Source organism: Bufo gargarizans, chromosome 9 (assembly GCF_014858855.1).
Source record: "Bufo gargarizans isolate SCDJY-AF-19 chromosome 9, ASM1485885v1, whole genome shotgun sequence".
NCBI lineage: Eukaryota > Metazoa > Chordata > Amphibia > Anura > Bufonidae > Bufo > Bufo gargarizans.
This window is the reverse complement of record NC_058088.1, coordinates 148,696,502-148,714,186: the sequence shown is the minus strand read 5'-3', so window position 1 is coordinate 148,714,186 and position 17,685 is coordinate 148,696,502. Positions and strand designations below refer to the sequence as shown.

General features: G+C 41.6%; 1 protein-coding gene across 1 annotated transcript in view; it reads left to right on the top strand.

The window, feature by feature from the left end:
* The window catches only part of DRP2 (dystrophin related protein 2), a 353,198-nt gene that overhangs the window by 175,961 nt on the left and 159,552 nt on the right, over window positions 1-17,685 (top strand). The window contains exons 14-15 of the mRNA XM_044306534.1: window positions 14,830-14,996; window positions 15,339-15,450. Of these exons, the coding sequence (XP_044162469.1) occupies window positions 14,830-14,996; window positions 15,339-15,450 (279 nt within the window). The remainder of the gene's footprint in view (window positions 1-14,829; window positions 14,997-15,338; window positions 15,451-17,685) is intronic.

Genomic DNA, 17,685 nt, shown 5'->3' with positions numbered 1-17,685 from the left:
GGTTCACACCTGAGCGTTCTGAAAGGAGTGCTCTGTATGCGCGATTGTAACGGCGTTTACAATCGCGCATACAGAGACAAGCAAACGCCCATTGTCGCGCGTTCCCGAAAGTCTATGTACGGGAACGCGCGACAAAACGCCCCAAAGAAGCTCAAGAACTTTTTTAAGCGCCGGGCGTTTTACAGCGCGATCGTACGCGCTGTAAAACGCCCAGGTGAGAACCATTCCTATAGGGAAGCATTGGTTTCTCCTTGTTGAGCGTTTTACAGCGCGTAGGAACGCGCTGTAAAACGCTCAGGTGTGAACTTAGGGTAAGGCTGTGTGTCCCTGTGAGGCCTGGAATCTATTGAATACACTGTTGGTGTAATTCAATAGATTAGTGGTCTCACGAGGACACACAACCTTATAATGCTGTGCAATCCTGAGAGTTCAGAACAGGAAGTCACACTGCCACACGCCCTGAGTTTCTCACACTGAACTTGTTCATGTGTGTCTGGCCTAACGCTGGGTTCACACCTGAGCGTTCGCGATGGAGCGCTCTGTATGCGCGATTGTACGGGCGTTTGCAATAGCGCATACAGAGACAAGCGAACGCCCATTGTCGCGCGTTCCCGCTGAAGTCTATGTACGGGAACGCGCGACAAGACGCCCCAAAGAAGCTCATGTACTTCTTGAGGCGTCGGGCGTTTTACAGCGCGTTCGTACGCGCTGTAAAACGCTCAGGTGTGAACCATTCCCATAGGGAATCATTGGTTCTTGCCTGTTGAGCGTTTTACAGCGCGTAGGAACGCGCTGTAAAACGCTCAGGTGTGAACCCAGCCTTACCCTGGGTTCACACCTGAGCGTTCTGAAACGAGCGCTCTGTATGCGCGATTGTACAGGCGTTTACAATCGCGCATACAGAGACAAGCGAACGCCCATTGTCGCACGTTCCCGAAAGTCTATGTACGGGAACGCGTGACACAAAAAAAAGCTCTGGCGTCTGACGTTTTACAGCACGATCGTACGCGCTGTAAAACTCCCAGGTGAGAACCATTCCCATAGGGAAGCATTGGTTTCTCCTTGTTGAGCGTTTTACAGCGCGTAGGAACGCGCTGTAAAACGCTCAGGTGTGAACTTAGGGTTAGGGTTTGTTCACATCTGCGGCTCCATGCAAGCCTTCTAAAATGTTATTGTTTGTTTTCACAAATGGGGCTGTTCACATGAGCGGTGATTTTCACGCATCACTTGTGCATTGTGTGAAAATCGCAGCATGCTCTATATTGTGCGTTTTTCAGGCAACGCAGGCCCCATAGAGGTGAATGGGGCTGCGTGAAAATCGCAAGCATCCGCAAGCAAGTGCGGATGCGGTGCTATTTTCAAGCGTGGTTGCTAGGTGACGATCGGGATGGGGACCCGATCATTATTATTTTCTCTTATAACATGGTTATAAGGGAAAATAATAGCATTCTTGATACAGAATGCTAAATAAATTAGGGATGGAGGGGTTAAAAAAATAAAAATAAAAAATAAACTCACCTCATCCACTTGTTCGCGCAGCCTGGCTTGTCTTCTTTCTTCTTCTTTGAGGACCTGGGAGGAAAAGTAGCTTTGGTGACGTCACTGCGCTCATCACATGGCCCATCACCATGGTGATGGACGATGTGATGAGTGCAGTGACATTACCAAAGGTCCTTTTCCTCCCAGGTCCTCAAAGAAGAAGAAAGAAGACGAGCTGGGCTGCGTGAACAAGTGGATGAGGTGAGTTTAATTTAATTTTTATTTTTTTAACCCTTCCATCCCTAATTTACTTAGCATTCTGTATTAAGAATGCTATTATTTTCCCTTATAACCATGTTCACTATCTACACACCGATCCCAAACCCGAACTTCTGTGAAGAAGTCCGGGTTCATGTCTGGGTACCAAATATGCATTAAAAACGCCTTGCACTCGCACGGAAAATTTGTGCATTTTTCCGCAACGCACCCACATCTTTTCCTGCAACGCACCCGCAACACCCGTGTGAACCCAGCCTAAATTATGAGAGCCTTCCCTTCATTGTTTACCTCTTTGCTGTCAACATCGCAGTGGTAGGCAGTTTGCTTTGGAGATATCGGAGGCAGGCTAGCCACCCTGTATTTCCTGCATAGTCCATTTTGTTCTGTTAATTCGTTTCATATCCAGACTGCCATGTCCACATGCATTCATACCTTTGTGCACTCCTTCGGCATCTTATTGACCATAATTCACATGCGTGGGAGCAGCATATAGCATTCAGCTTTGCAACGTTTCAGAGACATGCCCCCTTTGTCAAGCATATACTGTCACTTCATAAGTCTCATATTTAACTAATCCACATTGTTGTAAATTAACCCTTTCTGGACCTCTGCTGTGCATGTACAGTGGTCTTTAACCTTTCTACCCCGGAGTTTTTTTTTCTAGTTTTTCGCTCCCCACCTTCCCAGAGCCATAACTTTTTTTATTTTTCCGTTCACATAGTTGTATAAGGGCTTATCTTTTGCCAAGTTGTACTTTCCAATGCCATCATAATATTGCATAAAGCAGTGTTTCCCAACGAGTGTGCCTTCAGCTGTTGCAAAACTACAACTCCCAGCATGCCCGGTCAGCATTTGGCTGTTCGGGCATGCTGGGAGTTGAAGTTTTGTAACAACTGGAGACACACTGGTTGGGAAACACTGGCATAGAGTGTAGTGGAAAGTGGGAAAAAAACGTGGTGGAGTTGGAAATAAAAACCCGCAATTTTGCCACAGTTTTACAGTTTTTTTTTTGCAACATTCATTATGCGGTAAAACAGGGGCTGCTGCACACAAGCTCCAGCTCCTCCGATCGTCACATGTGGAGCCTGAGCATAACCGGAAGCACGTGCTGCCGGTTTTCAGAGCGCTCAGATGCCGTTGTCAGGCTTGACCATGGCATCTGAGGGGTTAAATGTCAGTGATCGGCATTACCGTTGTTCACAGACATTAGCCTCCGGTGTCCGCTGTAGGAAACAGCAGGCACCGCGTTGCTATGGCGCCCGTTCCCGAGTCATCTTTACAGACCCAACAGGTGATTTAATAGTACGTCACATGTCCGGAAGGGATTAAAGATGGCACCTACTTGTGAGCTCTGCAGTTATGACATGCAGGTTAGGGGACACCTTGGAAATAGTGACTATAAAATAATAATGTTTCTTCAGGGAGGCACAAAAATACCAGACATCCTAAAAAGCTCAATTTAACCAGTTAATAGAGGCCATTAGCCTTGCTAACTGGGACAAGGTCCTCAAAAATAAAAATGCAGCCAAAACATGGGATATTTTTAAAAGCACCCTAAACTCTAGTTGTGAGAGGTACATACCTTATGGGAATAAAAGGGTGAGGAACAAGAAAAAAAAATCATGTGGATAAATAAAAATTTAAAATAAGCAATAAAGGACATAAAGAAAGCATTTAAATAACTAAAACAGGAAGGTAGCAAGGAAGCATTGAAAAACTAAAAGAAAAAATAAGAATATGTAAAAGACATAAAAGCAGTCAAGCTGGAGACAGAGAGATTCATTGCCAAAAAGAGTAAAATCAACCCTAAAATGTTCTCCAATTACATAAATAGTAAAAACTATAAATCTGAAGGTGTCGGCCGGTGCAGAGAGCGATGGGGAGAAAGCAAAGATATTAAATATTTTTTTCTCCACTGTATTCACTGAAGAAAATAAACAGTCAGATGAAATGCAGAATGTAAAAGTAAATTCCCCATTAAAAGTGCCCTGTCAGACCCAGGAAGTACAGCGGCATCTTAAAAAGATTAAAATAGACCAATCGCCAGGACCAGATGGCATACACCCCCCTATACTAAGAGAATTAAGTAATGTCATACCCAGACCCTTATTTCTGATTTTTAAGGACTCTATATTGACAGGGAGTGTTCCACAGGATTGGCAGATAGCAAATGTGGTGCCAACATTCAAAAAGGGTCCACATTCAGAGCCCGGAAACTATGGGCCGATAAGTTTAAACTCTGTCGTGGGTAGACTGTTTGAAGGTTTTCTAAGAGATGCTATCTTGGAGTACCTCAATGAAAATAAGCAAATAACGCCATATTAGCATGGCTTCATGAGTTTCTATGATGAGGTAAGTTCTAGACATGATCACAGCGAATCAATGGATGTCATATATCTGGACTTCTCCAAATTATTTAAAACTGTACCGAATAAAAGGTTAGTAAATAAAATGAGAATGTTTGGACTGGGAGAAAATGTCTGTATGTGGGTAAGTAACTGGCTCAGTAATAGAAAACAGAGGGTGGTTATTAATGGTACACACTCAGATTGGGTCACTGTCACTAGCGGAGTACCTCAGGGGTCAGTATTGGGCCCTATTATTTTCAATATATCTATTAATGATCTTGTAGAAGGTTTGTACAGTAAAATATCAATTTTTGCAGATGACACTAAACTGTGTAATTGATTAATTAACACGGAAAAGAACAGTATACTGCTACAGATAGCTTGGAGGCTTGGCAGAGAAGTGGCAGATGAGGTTTAACACTGACAAATGTAAGGTTATGCACATGGGAAGGAATAATGCAAGTCACCAGTACATATTAAATGGTAAAACACTGGGTAACACTGACATGGAAAAGGATCTAGGCATTTTAGTGAACAGCAAACTAAGCTGTAGAATCCAGTGTCAGGCAGCTGCTGCCAGGGCCAGTAAGATAATGGGTTGCATCAAAAGGTGCATAGATGCCCGTGATGAGAACATAGTCCTGCCACTTTCCAAATCACTAGTCAGACCACACATGGAGTATAAAGTTTTGGGCTCCTGTGAACAAGGCAGACATAGCAGAGCTGGAGAGGGTTCAGAGGATGGCAACTAAAGTAATAACTGGAATGAGGGAACTACAGTACCCTGAAAGATTATTAAAATTAGGGTTATTCACTTTAGAAAAAAGACGACTGAGGGGAGATTTTATAATGTATAAATAGATCAGGGGTCAGTACAGAGATCTCTCCCATCATCTATTTATCCCCAGGACTGTGACTGTGACGAGGGGACGTCCTCTGCGTCTGGAGGAAAGAAGGCTTGTACACAAAACATAGTAGAGGATTTTTTACGGTAAGAGCAGTGAGACTATGGAACGCTCTGCCTGAGGAGGTGGTGATGGTGAGTTCGCTAAAAGAGTTCAAAAGGGCCCTGGATGTATTCCTGGAGTGTAATAATATTAGTTTATAATTATTCGTTTTCTGGAGAAGGGTCATTGTTCAAGAGAGTTATTCTGATTGCCTGATTGGAGTCAGGAAGGATTATTTTTTCCCCTAAAGTGGGGAAAATTGGCTTCTACCTCAGTTTTTTTTTTTTTTTTGCCTTCCTTTTGCCTTCCTCTGGATCAACTTGCAGAATAACAGGCCGAACTAGATGGATAGATGTGTTTTTTCAGCATTATAAACTATGTATGTTACAGTACCCAGAAAGATTATCAAAATTTGGAGTTATTCACTGAATTTACTAAAAGAGTTCAGGAGGGGCCTGGATGTATTTCTGGAATGTAATAATATTATAGGTTATAGTTACTTGATCCAGGGATTTATTCTGATTGCCTGATTGGAGTCGGGAAGGAATTTTTTTCCCCTAAAGTGAGTCAAATTGGCCTCTACCTCACAGATTTTTTTGCATTCCCTGGATCAACTTGTAGGACAGCAATCTGAACTGGATGGACGGATGTCTTTTTTTCAGCCTTACAAACTATGGGGGTCATTTACTAAGCTAAATCCACCTAAATTAGCGGCACAACAGTTAGTTCGCCCCACTCATGCCAGTTCTAAAATCATGGAAGGGGAGGGGCTGGCAGGCCCGTTTTGTTCACCAAACCAAGCGTAGAAAATGATCTAAATGTAAGACAGCTTGGAAGCTGTCTTAGATTTAGAACTGGAGCAGGATGCGCCGAAGTTATTATGGAGAGGCTGGAGCCTCTTCATAAGTTCAGAGGAACGACTGCCAGCTATGGGCCTTTATTGGGACTGGCGTCTAAAACGCCGGTCTTAATAAATGTGCTCCTATGTTACTATATTAGAAGCCCATGTCTATGATTAGCAGTAATGCTGATCACGGACATTTAACCCCTCAGATGCCGAGGTCAATGTAAGCCATTTGCAAAATTGGGAGCTGCGTGCTTCCCGTCCCGGGCCACCTTCTCCTAACTGAGATCGTGTAAAGCAGCCTGTACTTGTAATAGGCCTAAACCTTACAAGGATTACAGGTGGATTACTAGTATATTACAATGCAGGCCTGTAGGTGGCAGCACTGCATTGGAATATATTGTATTCTGTATTCTATTAGGTATGCAAAACAGAATACAAGATGCAATCCAATAATTGCATGTTATAGTCACGTAGGGTGACTAAAAAGAAAATTAATTGAAATGCAAAAAAAATATAAAAACATTCAAATCACCCTCTTTCAAAGAATAAAAAAATAAATACTCATACTATTGTGAACGTAAAAATACATCATGTCATGGCTCTGGGAAGACAGGGAGTGAAAAACAAAAATGTAAAAACGGTTAATATATGGCATAAATAGCAAAATAAAATAAAAAAGATACAGTACATTAGCAACAGCAAAAGTAATGGTTCTATTCCATCTGTTGCAGGAAAACATCAACATATAGTGAGGTCAATTCCACAGTGTCTGAAAGATAAGATAAGTTACACGAGTTGAAGGAGGAAGAGGTAATGATTCTTTGTCCTCTTGATGTAATAGGTTTCTATATAAACATTCCCCAAGTACAGGGAATACAGGCAGTTAGGGAAAAATGGTGTCAAAATTCAGGACTTAGTAATGAGATGATTTCATTTGTCCTAACTTGTCTAGAAATTGTATTGACTAAAAAAAAATTCGGTTGGGAGATGTGCATTAATTGCAGCTGTGGGGAACTTTGATGGGGTCCTCCGCAGCTCCAAGCTTTAAAAATATATTCATTTACATTAGAGAAAAAATATATTTTTTCCTCCACATATGGGTGCCATATTAAAGGGAACCTGTCATCAACTTTATGCTGCCCATACTAAAGGCAGCATAAAGTAGAGACAGGTGAGTTGACTGACAGTCTTCTACCTAGTTTTCTCCCTTTCTCTCTAGGAGAGAACTGCCAGTCATCAGAAGATTGGCGGGAAGAGCAGGAGATTATGTACAGACGTGGACAAAATTGTTGGTACCCTTTGGTCAATGAAAGAAAAAGTCACAATGGTCACAGAAATAACTTTAATCTGACAAAAGTAATAATAAATTAAAATTCTATAAATGTTAACCAATGAAAGTCAGACATTGTTTTTCAACCATGCTTCAACAGAATTATGTAAAAAAATAAACTCATGAAACAGGCATGGACAAAAATGATGGTACCCCTAACTTAATATTTTGTTGCGCAACCTTTTGAGGCAATCACTGCAATCAAACGCTTCCTGTAACTGTCAATGAGACATCTGCACCTCTCAGCAGGTATTTTGGCCCACTCCTCATGAGCAAACTGCTCCAGTTGTGTCCGGTTTGAAGGGTGCCTTTTCCAGACTGCATGTTTCAGCTCCTTCCAAAGATGCTCAATAGGATTGAGGTCAGGGCTCATAGAAGGCCACTTTAGAATAGTCCAATTTTTTCCTCTTAGCCATTCTTGGGTGTTTTTAGCGGTGTGTTTTGGGTCATTGTCCTGTTGCAAGACCCATGACCTGCGACTGAGACCAAGCTTTCTGACACTGGCTAGTACATTTCTCTCTAGAATTCCTTGATAGTCTTGAGATTTCATTGTACCCTGCACAGATTCAAGACACCCTGTGCCAGACGCAGCAAAGCAGCCCCAGAACATAACAGAGCCTCCTCCATGTTTCACAGTAGGGACAGTGTTCTTTTCTTGATATGCTTCATTTTTTCGTCTGTGAACATACAGCTGATGTGCCTTGGCAAAAACTTCGATTTTTGTCTCATCTGTCCACAGGACATTCTCCCAGAAGCTTTGTGGCTTGTCAACATGTAGTTTGGCATATTCCAGTCTTGCTTTTTTATGATTCGTTTTCAACAATGGTGTCCTCCTTGGTCGTCTCCCATGTAGTCCACTTTGGCTCAAACAACGACGGATGGTGCGATCTGACACTGATGTTCCTTGAGCATGAAGTTCACCTTGAATCTCTTTAGAAGTCTTTCTAGGCTCTTTTGTTACCATTCGGATTATCCGTCTCTTAGATTTGTCATCAATTTTCCTCCTGCGGCCACGTCCAGGGAGGTTGGCTACAGTCCCATGGATCTTAAACTTATGAATAATATGTGCAACTGTACTCACAGGAACATCTAGTTGCTTGGAGATGGTCTTATAGCCTTTACCTTTAACATGCTTGTCTATAATTTTCTTTCTGATCTCTTGAGACAGCTCTTTCCTTTGCTTCCTCTGGTCCATGTCGAGTGTGGTACACACCATATCACCAAACAACACAGTGATTACCTGGAGCCATATATATAGGCCCAATGGCTGATTACAAGGTTGTAGACACCTGTGATGCTAATTAGTGGACACACCTTGAATTAACATGTCCCTTTGGTCACATTATGTTCTGTGTTTTCTAGGGGTACCATCATTTTTGTCCATGCCTGTTTCATGAGTTTATTTTTTTACATAATTCTGTTGAAGCATGGTTGAAAAACAATGTCTGACTTTCATTGGTTAACATTTATAGAATTTTAATTTATTATTACTTTTGTCAGATTAAAGTTATTTCTGTGACCATTGTGACTTTTTCTTTCATTGACCAAAGGGTACCAACAATTTTGTCCACGTCTGTATAACCAGGACTCTTCTCAAGTAGATTTAAATCTTTTCAAGGCCTGGGCTGTAATGATTTTAAAGCTGGTTCTCTGGAACTACTTACTATTGGCTCATGAGTGACACACCGCTGACATCAGCGTGAGGTCAGCATAAAGTTGATGACATGTTTTCTTTAAGAAATTGTTCTGGTATGTGGATGATATATTTTTGGCATGGAGTGATACTGAAGAACACTTGATTCAAGTTTTTTTAATATATAAATCAGTGCTATGAATCATATTTACCCCATGTATTCTTGGATGTAAAAGTGATAAGGACAAATGGTAGAATTGAGATGACTTTATTCCCAAAAAGTACAGATAAGAATAATCTGCTTCATTTTTCAAGCTATCATTGCTCCACATGTATTTAGGAGCCTTCCTATTCGTCAATTAATTAGAGTGGAGAGAATTAGAAGTACATCAGAATATGCTAATGAGAATAAGGAAAGATATGTTAGAAATCCCAAAAATATGATTAAAAGTCTTTCTTTTAATGAACAGCAGAAGTGGAGGAAGCATGAGGAGAATAAGAAAATAAAAAAGGACAGGTTTGTGTTTGTGAGCAATGATAAACATACAGGTAAATCCTAGAGTGGTATTGGGAATTTTGCAACGTGATGTAAATAATGGAGGTGAGAGATAATGTTAATAAGGGTCTATGTAGTAGACAATTAAAGATGTTCTCCAGCTTTTTCTTACTGATTATCTATCCTCTGGATCAGCATCTGATCGGCGGGCGTCCGACACCCGGGATCCCTGCTGATCAGCTCTTTAAGAAGGCAGTGGCGCTGGCAGTAGCGCTGAAGCCTTCTCGTTGTTTTTCACAGGCCAGTGATGTCACAAAATGTCATCAGTAAGAAAAAGCTGCAGAACCCCTTTAACCGCCTCCGGACCGCCTAACGCAGATGTGCGGTCCGGAGGCGGCAGCCCTGCGCACAACGACGCATATACGCGTCATCTCGCGAGGGCCGGGATTTCCTGTGAACGCGCGCACACAGGCGCGCGCGCTCACAGGAACGAGTGGATCTCCAGCCTGCCAGCGGTGATCGCTCGCTGGCAAGCTGGAGATCTGATTTTTTTTAACCCCTAACAGGTATATTAGACGCTGTTTTGATAACAGCGTCTAATATACCTCCTACCTGGTCCTCTGGTGGTCCCTTTTGTTAGGATCGACCACCAGAGGACACAGGTAGGTCAGTAAAGTCGCACCAAACATTACACTACACTACACCCCCCCCCCGTCATTTATTAACCCCTTATGAACCCCTGATCACCCATGATCACCCCATATAAACTCCCTGATCACCCCCCTGTCATTGATCACCCCCCTGTCAGGCTCCGTTCAGACGTCCGTATGATTTTTACGGATCCACGGATACATGGATCGGATCCGCAAAACGCATGCGGACGTCTGAATGGAGCCTTACAGGGGGGTGATCAATGACAGGGGGGTGATCACCCATATACACTCCCTGATCACCCCCTGTCATTGATCACCCCCCTGTAAGGCTCCATTCAGACGTCCGCATGATTTTTACGGATCCATGGATACATGGATCGGATCCGCAAAACACATGCGGACGTCTGAATGGAGCCTTACAGGGGGGTGATTAATGACAGGCGGGTGATCACCCATATACACTCCCTGATCACCCCCTGTCATTGATCACCCCCCTGTAAGGCTCCATTCAGACATCCGCATGTGTTTTGCGGATCCGATCCATGTATCCATGGATCCGTAAAAATCATACAGACGTCTGAATGGAGCCTTACAGGGGGGGTGATCAGTGACAGGGGGGTGATCACCCTGATCACCCCGTCATTGATAACCCCCCTGTAAGGCTCCATTCAGACGTCCGCATGTGTTTTGCTGATCCGATCCATGTATCCATGGATCCGTAAAAATCATACGGACGTCTGAATGGAGCCTTACAGGGGGGTGATCACCCTGATCACCCCCTGTCATTGATCACCCCCCTGTAAGGTTCCATTCAGACGTCCGCATGTGTTTTGCGGATCCGATCCATGGATCCGTAAAAATCATACGGACGTCTGAATGGAGCCTTACAGGGGGGTGATCAATGACAGGGGGGTGATCAGGGAGTCTATATGGGTGATCACCCCCCTGTCATTGATCACCCCCCTGTCATTGATCACCCCCCTGTCATTGATCACCCCCCCCCCCCCCCCTGTAAGGCTCCATTCAGACATTTTTTTGGCCCAAGTTAGCGGAAATTTTTTGTTTGTTTTTGTTTTTTCTTACTAAGTCTCATATTCCACTAACTTGTGTCAAAAAATAAAATCTCACATGAACTCACCATACCCCTCACGGAATCCAAATGCGTAAACATTTTTAGACATTTATATTCCAGACTTCTTCTCACGCTTTAGGGCCCCTAAAAAGCCAGGGCAGTATAAATACCCCACATGTGACCCCATTTCGGAAAGAAGACACCCCAAGGTATTCCGTGAGGGGCATATTGAGTCCATGAAAGATTGAAATTTTTGTCCTAAGTTAGCGGAAAGTGAGACTTTGTGAGAAAAAAACAATAAAAAACAATTTCCGCTAACTTATGAAAAAAAATAAAAATTTCTATGAACTCGCCAGGCCCCTCATTGAATACCTTGGGGTGTCTTCTTTCCAAAGTGGGGTCACATGTGGGGTATTTATACTGCCCTGGCATGTTAGGGGCCCGAAAGCGTGAGAAGAAGTCTGGGATCCAAATGTCTAAAAATGCCCTCCTAAAAGGAATTTGGGCACCTTTGCGCATCTAGGCTGCAAAAAAGTGTCACACATCTGGTATCGCCGTACTCAGGAGAAGTTGGGCAATGTGTTTTGGGGTGTCATTTTACATATACCCATGCTGGGTGAGATAAATATCTTGGTCAAATGCCAACTTTGTATAAAAAAATGGGAAAAGTTATCTTTTGCCAAGATATTTCTCTCACCCAGCATGGTTATATGTAAAATGACACCCCAAAACACATTCCCTAACTTCTCCTGAGTACGGCGATACCAGATGTGTGACACTTTTTTGCAGCCAAGGTGGGCAAAGGGGCACATATTCCAAAGAGCATCTTTCGGATTTCACAGGCCATTTTTTACAGATTTTGATTGCAAAGTACTTCTTACACATTTGGGCCCCTAAATTGCCAGGGCAGTATAACTACGCCACAAGTGACCCCATTTTGGAAAGAAGACACCCCAAGGTATTCCGTGAGGGGCACGGCGAGTTCCTAGAATTTTTTATTTTTTGTCACAAGTTAGTGGAAAATTATGATTTTTCTTTTTTTTTCTTTTTTCCTTACAGAGTCTCATATTCCACTAACTTGCGACAAAAAATAAAAAATTCTAGGAACTCGCTATGCCCCTCACGGAATATTATAAAGTCAGAGCTGCTTCAAAAAGCGGAAATTCACATTTTTGTACCATAGTTTGTAAACGCTATAACTTTTACCCAAACCATTTTTTTTTGCCCAAACATTTTTTTTTATCAAAGACATGTAGAACTATAAATTTAGCGAAAAATTTAGATATGGATGTCGTTTTTTTTGCAAAACTTTACAGCTGAAAGTGAAAAATGTCATTTTTTTGCAAAAAAATCGTTACATTTCGATTAATAACAAAAAAAGTAAAAATGTCAGCAGCAATAAGATAAACGGTGAAAGTAGTGTAGTGCAGAAGTGTAAAAAGTGCTCTGGTCATGAAGGGGGTTTCAGCTGGCGGGGCTGAAGTGGTTAAAGGCTATGTACAATTTTTGTTTATGATTTTATGTTATTAATTTTTAGTTAAGAATCATATTTTCTATTGGTCTTTATTAAAAACATTGAGCTGTTCTATCACAAGGGGTTAACTGTTTTTCTAACTGTGTGACTGGTACTTTTACTTTGTGCCGGTCAGCTAATGAACCTCATTTCAAAACTACTAAGAGGTCATAAACACTTATTTAAGCCCCATTCTTATTAGTAGGCTAAGAACTTAGCTATAATGAGTGTTTATAATGTCAGAGAGCAGAGATAAGGAGACCATCAGCTCCCTAACTAGAATATCTTAGCTATGTAAAGAAAAAAGGATTCCATATTTTTAATAAAGACCAATTGAAAAAAATATTTTAGCTTGCACATGCAGTGGACGTCATGGACAGCGGGTCTCCGCTGTTTCAAACAACGGAGACCTGCGGCTAATGACCGCGACCGGCAATAATGCAGATCGCAGTCATTAAAACCTTTAGATGCCGTGATCAAGTGAGATCACGGCATCTAAAGGGTGAAAAACCTGCGGCATCCTCTGCGACCAATGAGGATGCTAGTAATTGAATTCAATACCTTGGGTCTCTCTGAGGAGATCCAGGGTATTGAAGCTGCAATTCTTATTTTGGCCAGCAGGTGGCAGGCCAAAATAAGAAATGAACAATTTTTTACAAATAAAAGACCCATGATTGTTCAGAATTAAAAAAAATTATTTTGTAGTCTCAAATATCAGCTTCAAAAGTAAAAAACAAGAAAAATACATAAAGATATATAAAAAAAATGTAAAAGTATCTAAAAGTTTAAATCAACCCCTTTTGCGTAGCATGAAAAAATGTATACATAAACCGCATCTGAAAACGCCCGTACTATTAAAATATTAAAAGATTTTTCCAATACGGCGAATGGCGTAACCGAAAAAAGGGTCAAAATGGCCAATTTGCTATTTTCTCGTCGCTTCTCTTACCCCACAAAATGTAATAAAATTTGATCAAAAAGTCACACACACTCCAAAATAGTATTAATAAAAACTGATTGTCCTGCAAAAAATGACATAAAAAACCTATACATATGTTTTATCGTTGTACCAGAGAATGAAGGGCACAGGTCAGTTTTGCTGCAAAGGGAATGCTGTGGGAATAAAACCTGTGAAAGATGGAGGAATTGCGTTATTTTTCCAATTCCACCCCGTCTGGATTTTTTCCCCCACTTCACACTACATTGTATGCCATATTAAATGGTGGCATTAGAAAGTTCAACTTGTCCCGCAAAAAATTAACCCTCATACAGTTATGGCTCAAGGAAGATAGGGAAGAAAAATGAAAACGCAAAAATGAAAAAAACTCCGGTATCCTAAGGGTTAAAGGAGATGTTGTATACCATTTATGCAGCGGTGAAAATTCAGTTGAGGCATTTTTGCATATGCAAAACTAAATCTGTTGTATACCTATTAAAATTCCCTTGTGGCATAAGTTACATCTCGTCCTATGTTAATTTCTGATCATGTGGATTAGTTAAATATGAGCCTTAAGAGGTGACAGCATACACTTGACAAAGATGGCATGTCCCCGAAATGTTGCAAAGCTGAGTGCAATATGCTGCTCCTGCGCTTGTGCATTGTGCTCAATAAGGGGCCTGAGGGAGTGCACATGGGTTTGTATGGATATTCAGTCTGGATATGAAATGAACTTACAGAACAAAATGGACAGGTTTTTACTTTTCTTATATTGCCTTTATTAAAATGAATAACGGATCTATTTAGAATAACAGTCCGTGGAATACACATTTTGAGTTGAATTGGCAGCTGGTGGAGCTGCAGTGTATGAGATTATAGTCACAATTTCTTCTGCTTTTGGTATGGACATCACAGCAGGCATCCGGGTAGGGGGTGGCAGATTGGAGAGTGATGGTCATTGGGACTGTGTACCAAACTAAATCCGCAAGGAAAAAATCTGCATCGTGTGCACTGAGAATTTCGAATTCTCATAGAATAAAACGTACATGACCTACAGTGCGGATTTTCCGCACACAATCCTGATCGTGTGCATTAGCCTTAGGATGCAGCAAGGAATGGTGATATACATGAGCGGGATAGAGGCAGAAGGAGCAGTTCAGCAGATGAGCATGCCAAGCAGGGGTGTCTGTGACATAGCAGATAAATGGTGATAGGTCCAGGACAGATCAACAGAAACCTACAATCTACAATCTCATCTCCAAAATAATTTTTTCTTTTTCTTTTTTTTTTTAAAGGGAAATGGAACATCATATCTGGAGTTGTCTCAGTTTCTTGAATGGGGAAGTCTGGAACCACAGTCCTTAGTATGGCTTCCAGTTTTACATCGAGTGACATTAGCCGAGACTGTCAAGCACCAGACAAAGTGTTCCATCTGTAAACAGTGTCCAATAAAGGGATTTAGGTTTGTATATGAAGTCATTAAATGCCCTAGGTGCAGTGGACTGCTACTCATTGCTGTATATCAGGCAGCACACAGTGCCAAATTGTTAGGTATTTTTTTATATTTCCAGAGTCCGTTTTTTTTTTTATGCAATGTTTCTTAAAATCCCCTTACTGCAAAATGATTTATGTGTTTGTCATTAATGGGAGGTAAGTTCTGCAAAATATTTTCTGAAAACAATACTTTCTCTTCTTTTGCTTGCTATTAAAGTAAAATGTTGCACTTACATAGCTAATGTGATATCTGAATGAAACATTGTATTCCCTTCTCTCGTCTTAACTGAATTATTTCTGTTTTCTCCAGATATCGCAGCTTAAAACAGTTTGGTGTGGATATATGCCAATCCTGTTTCTTAACTGGACAAGCAGGAAAAGGAAACAAACTCCATTATCCAATCATGGAATATTACACACCGGTATATAAGCTATATATTTCTATGAATGTTGATGTAATTCTGGTTGTGTGGACTGTGCGTCTCACTGCATGATGCTGCTCTCTCGCAGTTCCCTGCAATGCAGGCTGTAAAGTTAAAACTATATCAGACAGATTCAAAATGAGTGCACAATGTGAACAGGCAGCAGAGAAAGCAGATATGTTGCTTGGCTATATAGCTAGAGAAACAACCAGTAGGAAGAGAGAGATTGTGATCCCACTGCATCGAGCGCTGGGGATACCACATTGGGAATTCTGTGTCCAGAAACATTAAATTTGTTAAAGATTTAAATAAGGTTCAGGAGGGAAGTGTTCTCAATAAGAAGCTAAACACAAGAACAAGGAGGCACAATCTGAAATTAGCTGGGGGTAAGATCAGGAGCAATGTCAGGAAATATTATTTCACTGAAAGATTGGTTGAAGCTTGGAACAGACTTCCAGCAGATGTGATTAGGAAATCTACAGTAAGGCCAGACTAGATGGTCCAGGTGGTCTTTTTCTGCCGTCAATCTTTTATCTTTCTTCTGGTACCACCTCTATCTGAAGGCTTTACCTAATAATGACAATGTGCCATACATGTATAGCACATGGTCTTGGGCTTTCACCCCTTAAGCCACCATGACGTACCTGTACATCATGGACTGCACTGCATTAAGCCACCATGACATACCAAACTGTCACCATGTCTGTAGACATGGTGACAGTGCTGAGATCCAAGCTGTTACACACAGCCAGGGATCTCAGCTAACCGGCCCAGGACCAATGATTGACTCGCCGGCAAAAGTATCTAATCCCCACAGTTCATGACTGTGGGGATCAGAACCTTGTAAAATACTTGAATGACGTGCTGATCCACCCTCCCCTGCTCGCAAATATCAGGATAGCCGAGCAGGAGCAGAGTGTCAGCTGTAACATACAGCTGACACTCTGCTTGAAATGGCCAACATCGGTGCTGGCATGGAAGGGGTTAACAGTCGGGGACAGAGTCCTGATGGTTGAATGGGTAACAGAGCTACCTCCCCCATCAGGTTGTTGCGCTGCATTGTATTGTAGAGCTATCAGACCCACTGGATCTTCAAGAACCAAGTGGGTTTGGGTCCAAAAAGTATAAAAAAAAAGTGAAAAATAGTAAGAAAAAAAAAAAGGATCTGCACATTTATAATTGGTTAAAAATAAAAATCAATGCACATGTTTTGTATCGCTGTGTCCATAATGACCTGATTTATAAAAAGATAATGTTACTTTTACCACATGGTGAATGCCATAAATAAATCTATGATGAAATTGCAATTTTGCCTACCTCACTTCCAAAAAAAAATGTTCTAAAAAGTGATCAAAAAGTCATATCTACCCAAAATTCATACCAATCAAACCGCCATCTCATCCCGCTAAAAATTAGCCCCTACATGAGACAATCACCCCCCAAAAAAAATATGGCTTTCAGAAAATGGAGACACAAAAATGCTTTTATTGTGTAAAACCAAAATAAAACAAATAAAAAAACAACCTGCTCTATAAAAATAGCACATGATCTAACCTGTCAGGTGAACATTGTAAAAACCAAAAAATAAAAACTGTGCCAAAACAGCCTATTTTTGTTACCTTGTGTAAGAGATCATCTCTTTTCAGGGGTCACAGTCAGAGATATCTCGCCAGACAACGGATTTTCATGTCCAAACTGTGTATTTATTTTGGCACTCTTCTCATACAGGATTGTCCAGTTATCAGGCACTGGATCAGTTGCGGTGGTTCCCACATACACAATAAAAATAAATGCCTGCCCGGCTGGGCTCTAACTAACATATATAAATAAGTTCCTACCTCACTTACAGGGCACAGTTTACAACTGCAACTCGGTCCGGCTTTACTCAAATAGTAGACAAATAGTCCACTCAAGGAAGGTATCAGGCAACATATAGCCTTGTGGCCCCTCAGCCCTCGTAACCGAGACCACCCAGAGCCTCCGCAGGACTCTGCTTCACAAACACTCTCCTTCCACAGACTCACCCCTCTCCTTAAACGATTCCAGAAATACCTAGAGTCCTGGCATAGACGGGATTTCTCTTGGTTTGGTAGAATCAGCATCTTAAAAATGAATCTGCTACCAAAAATACTCTACCTACTGCAGACCATCCACCTCTGCATACCATCAATGTTCTGGTCCCAGATATGCCGTTGCTTTATGAAATTTGTATGGTCTCCCAGTTAACCCACGACT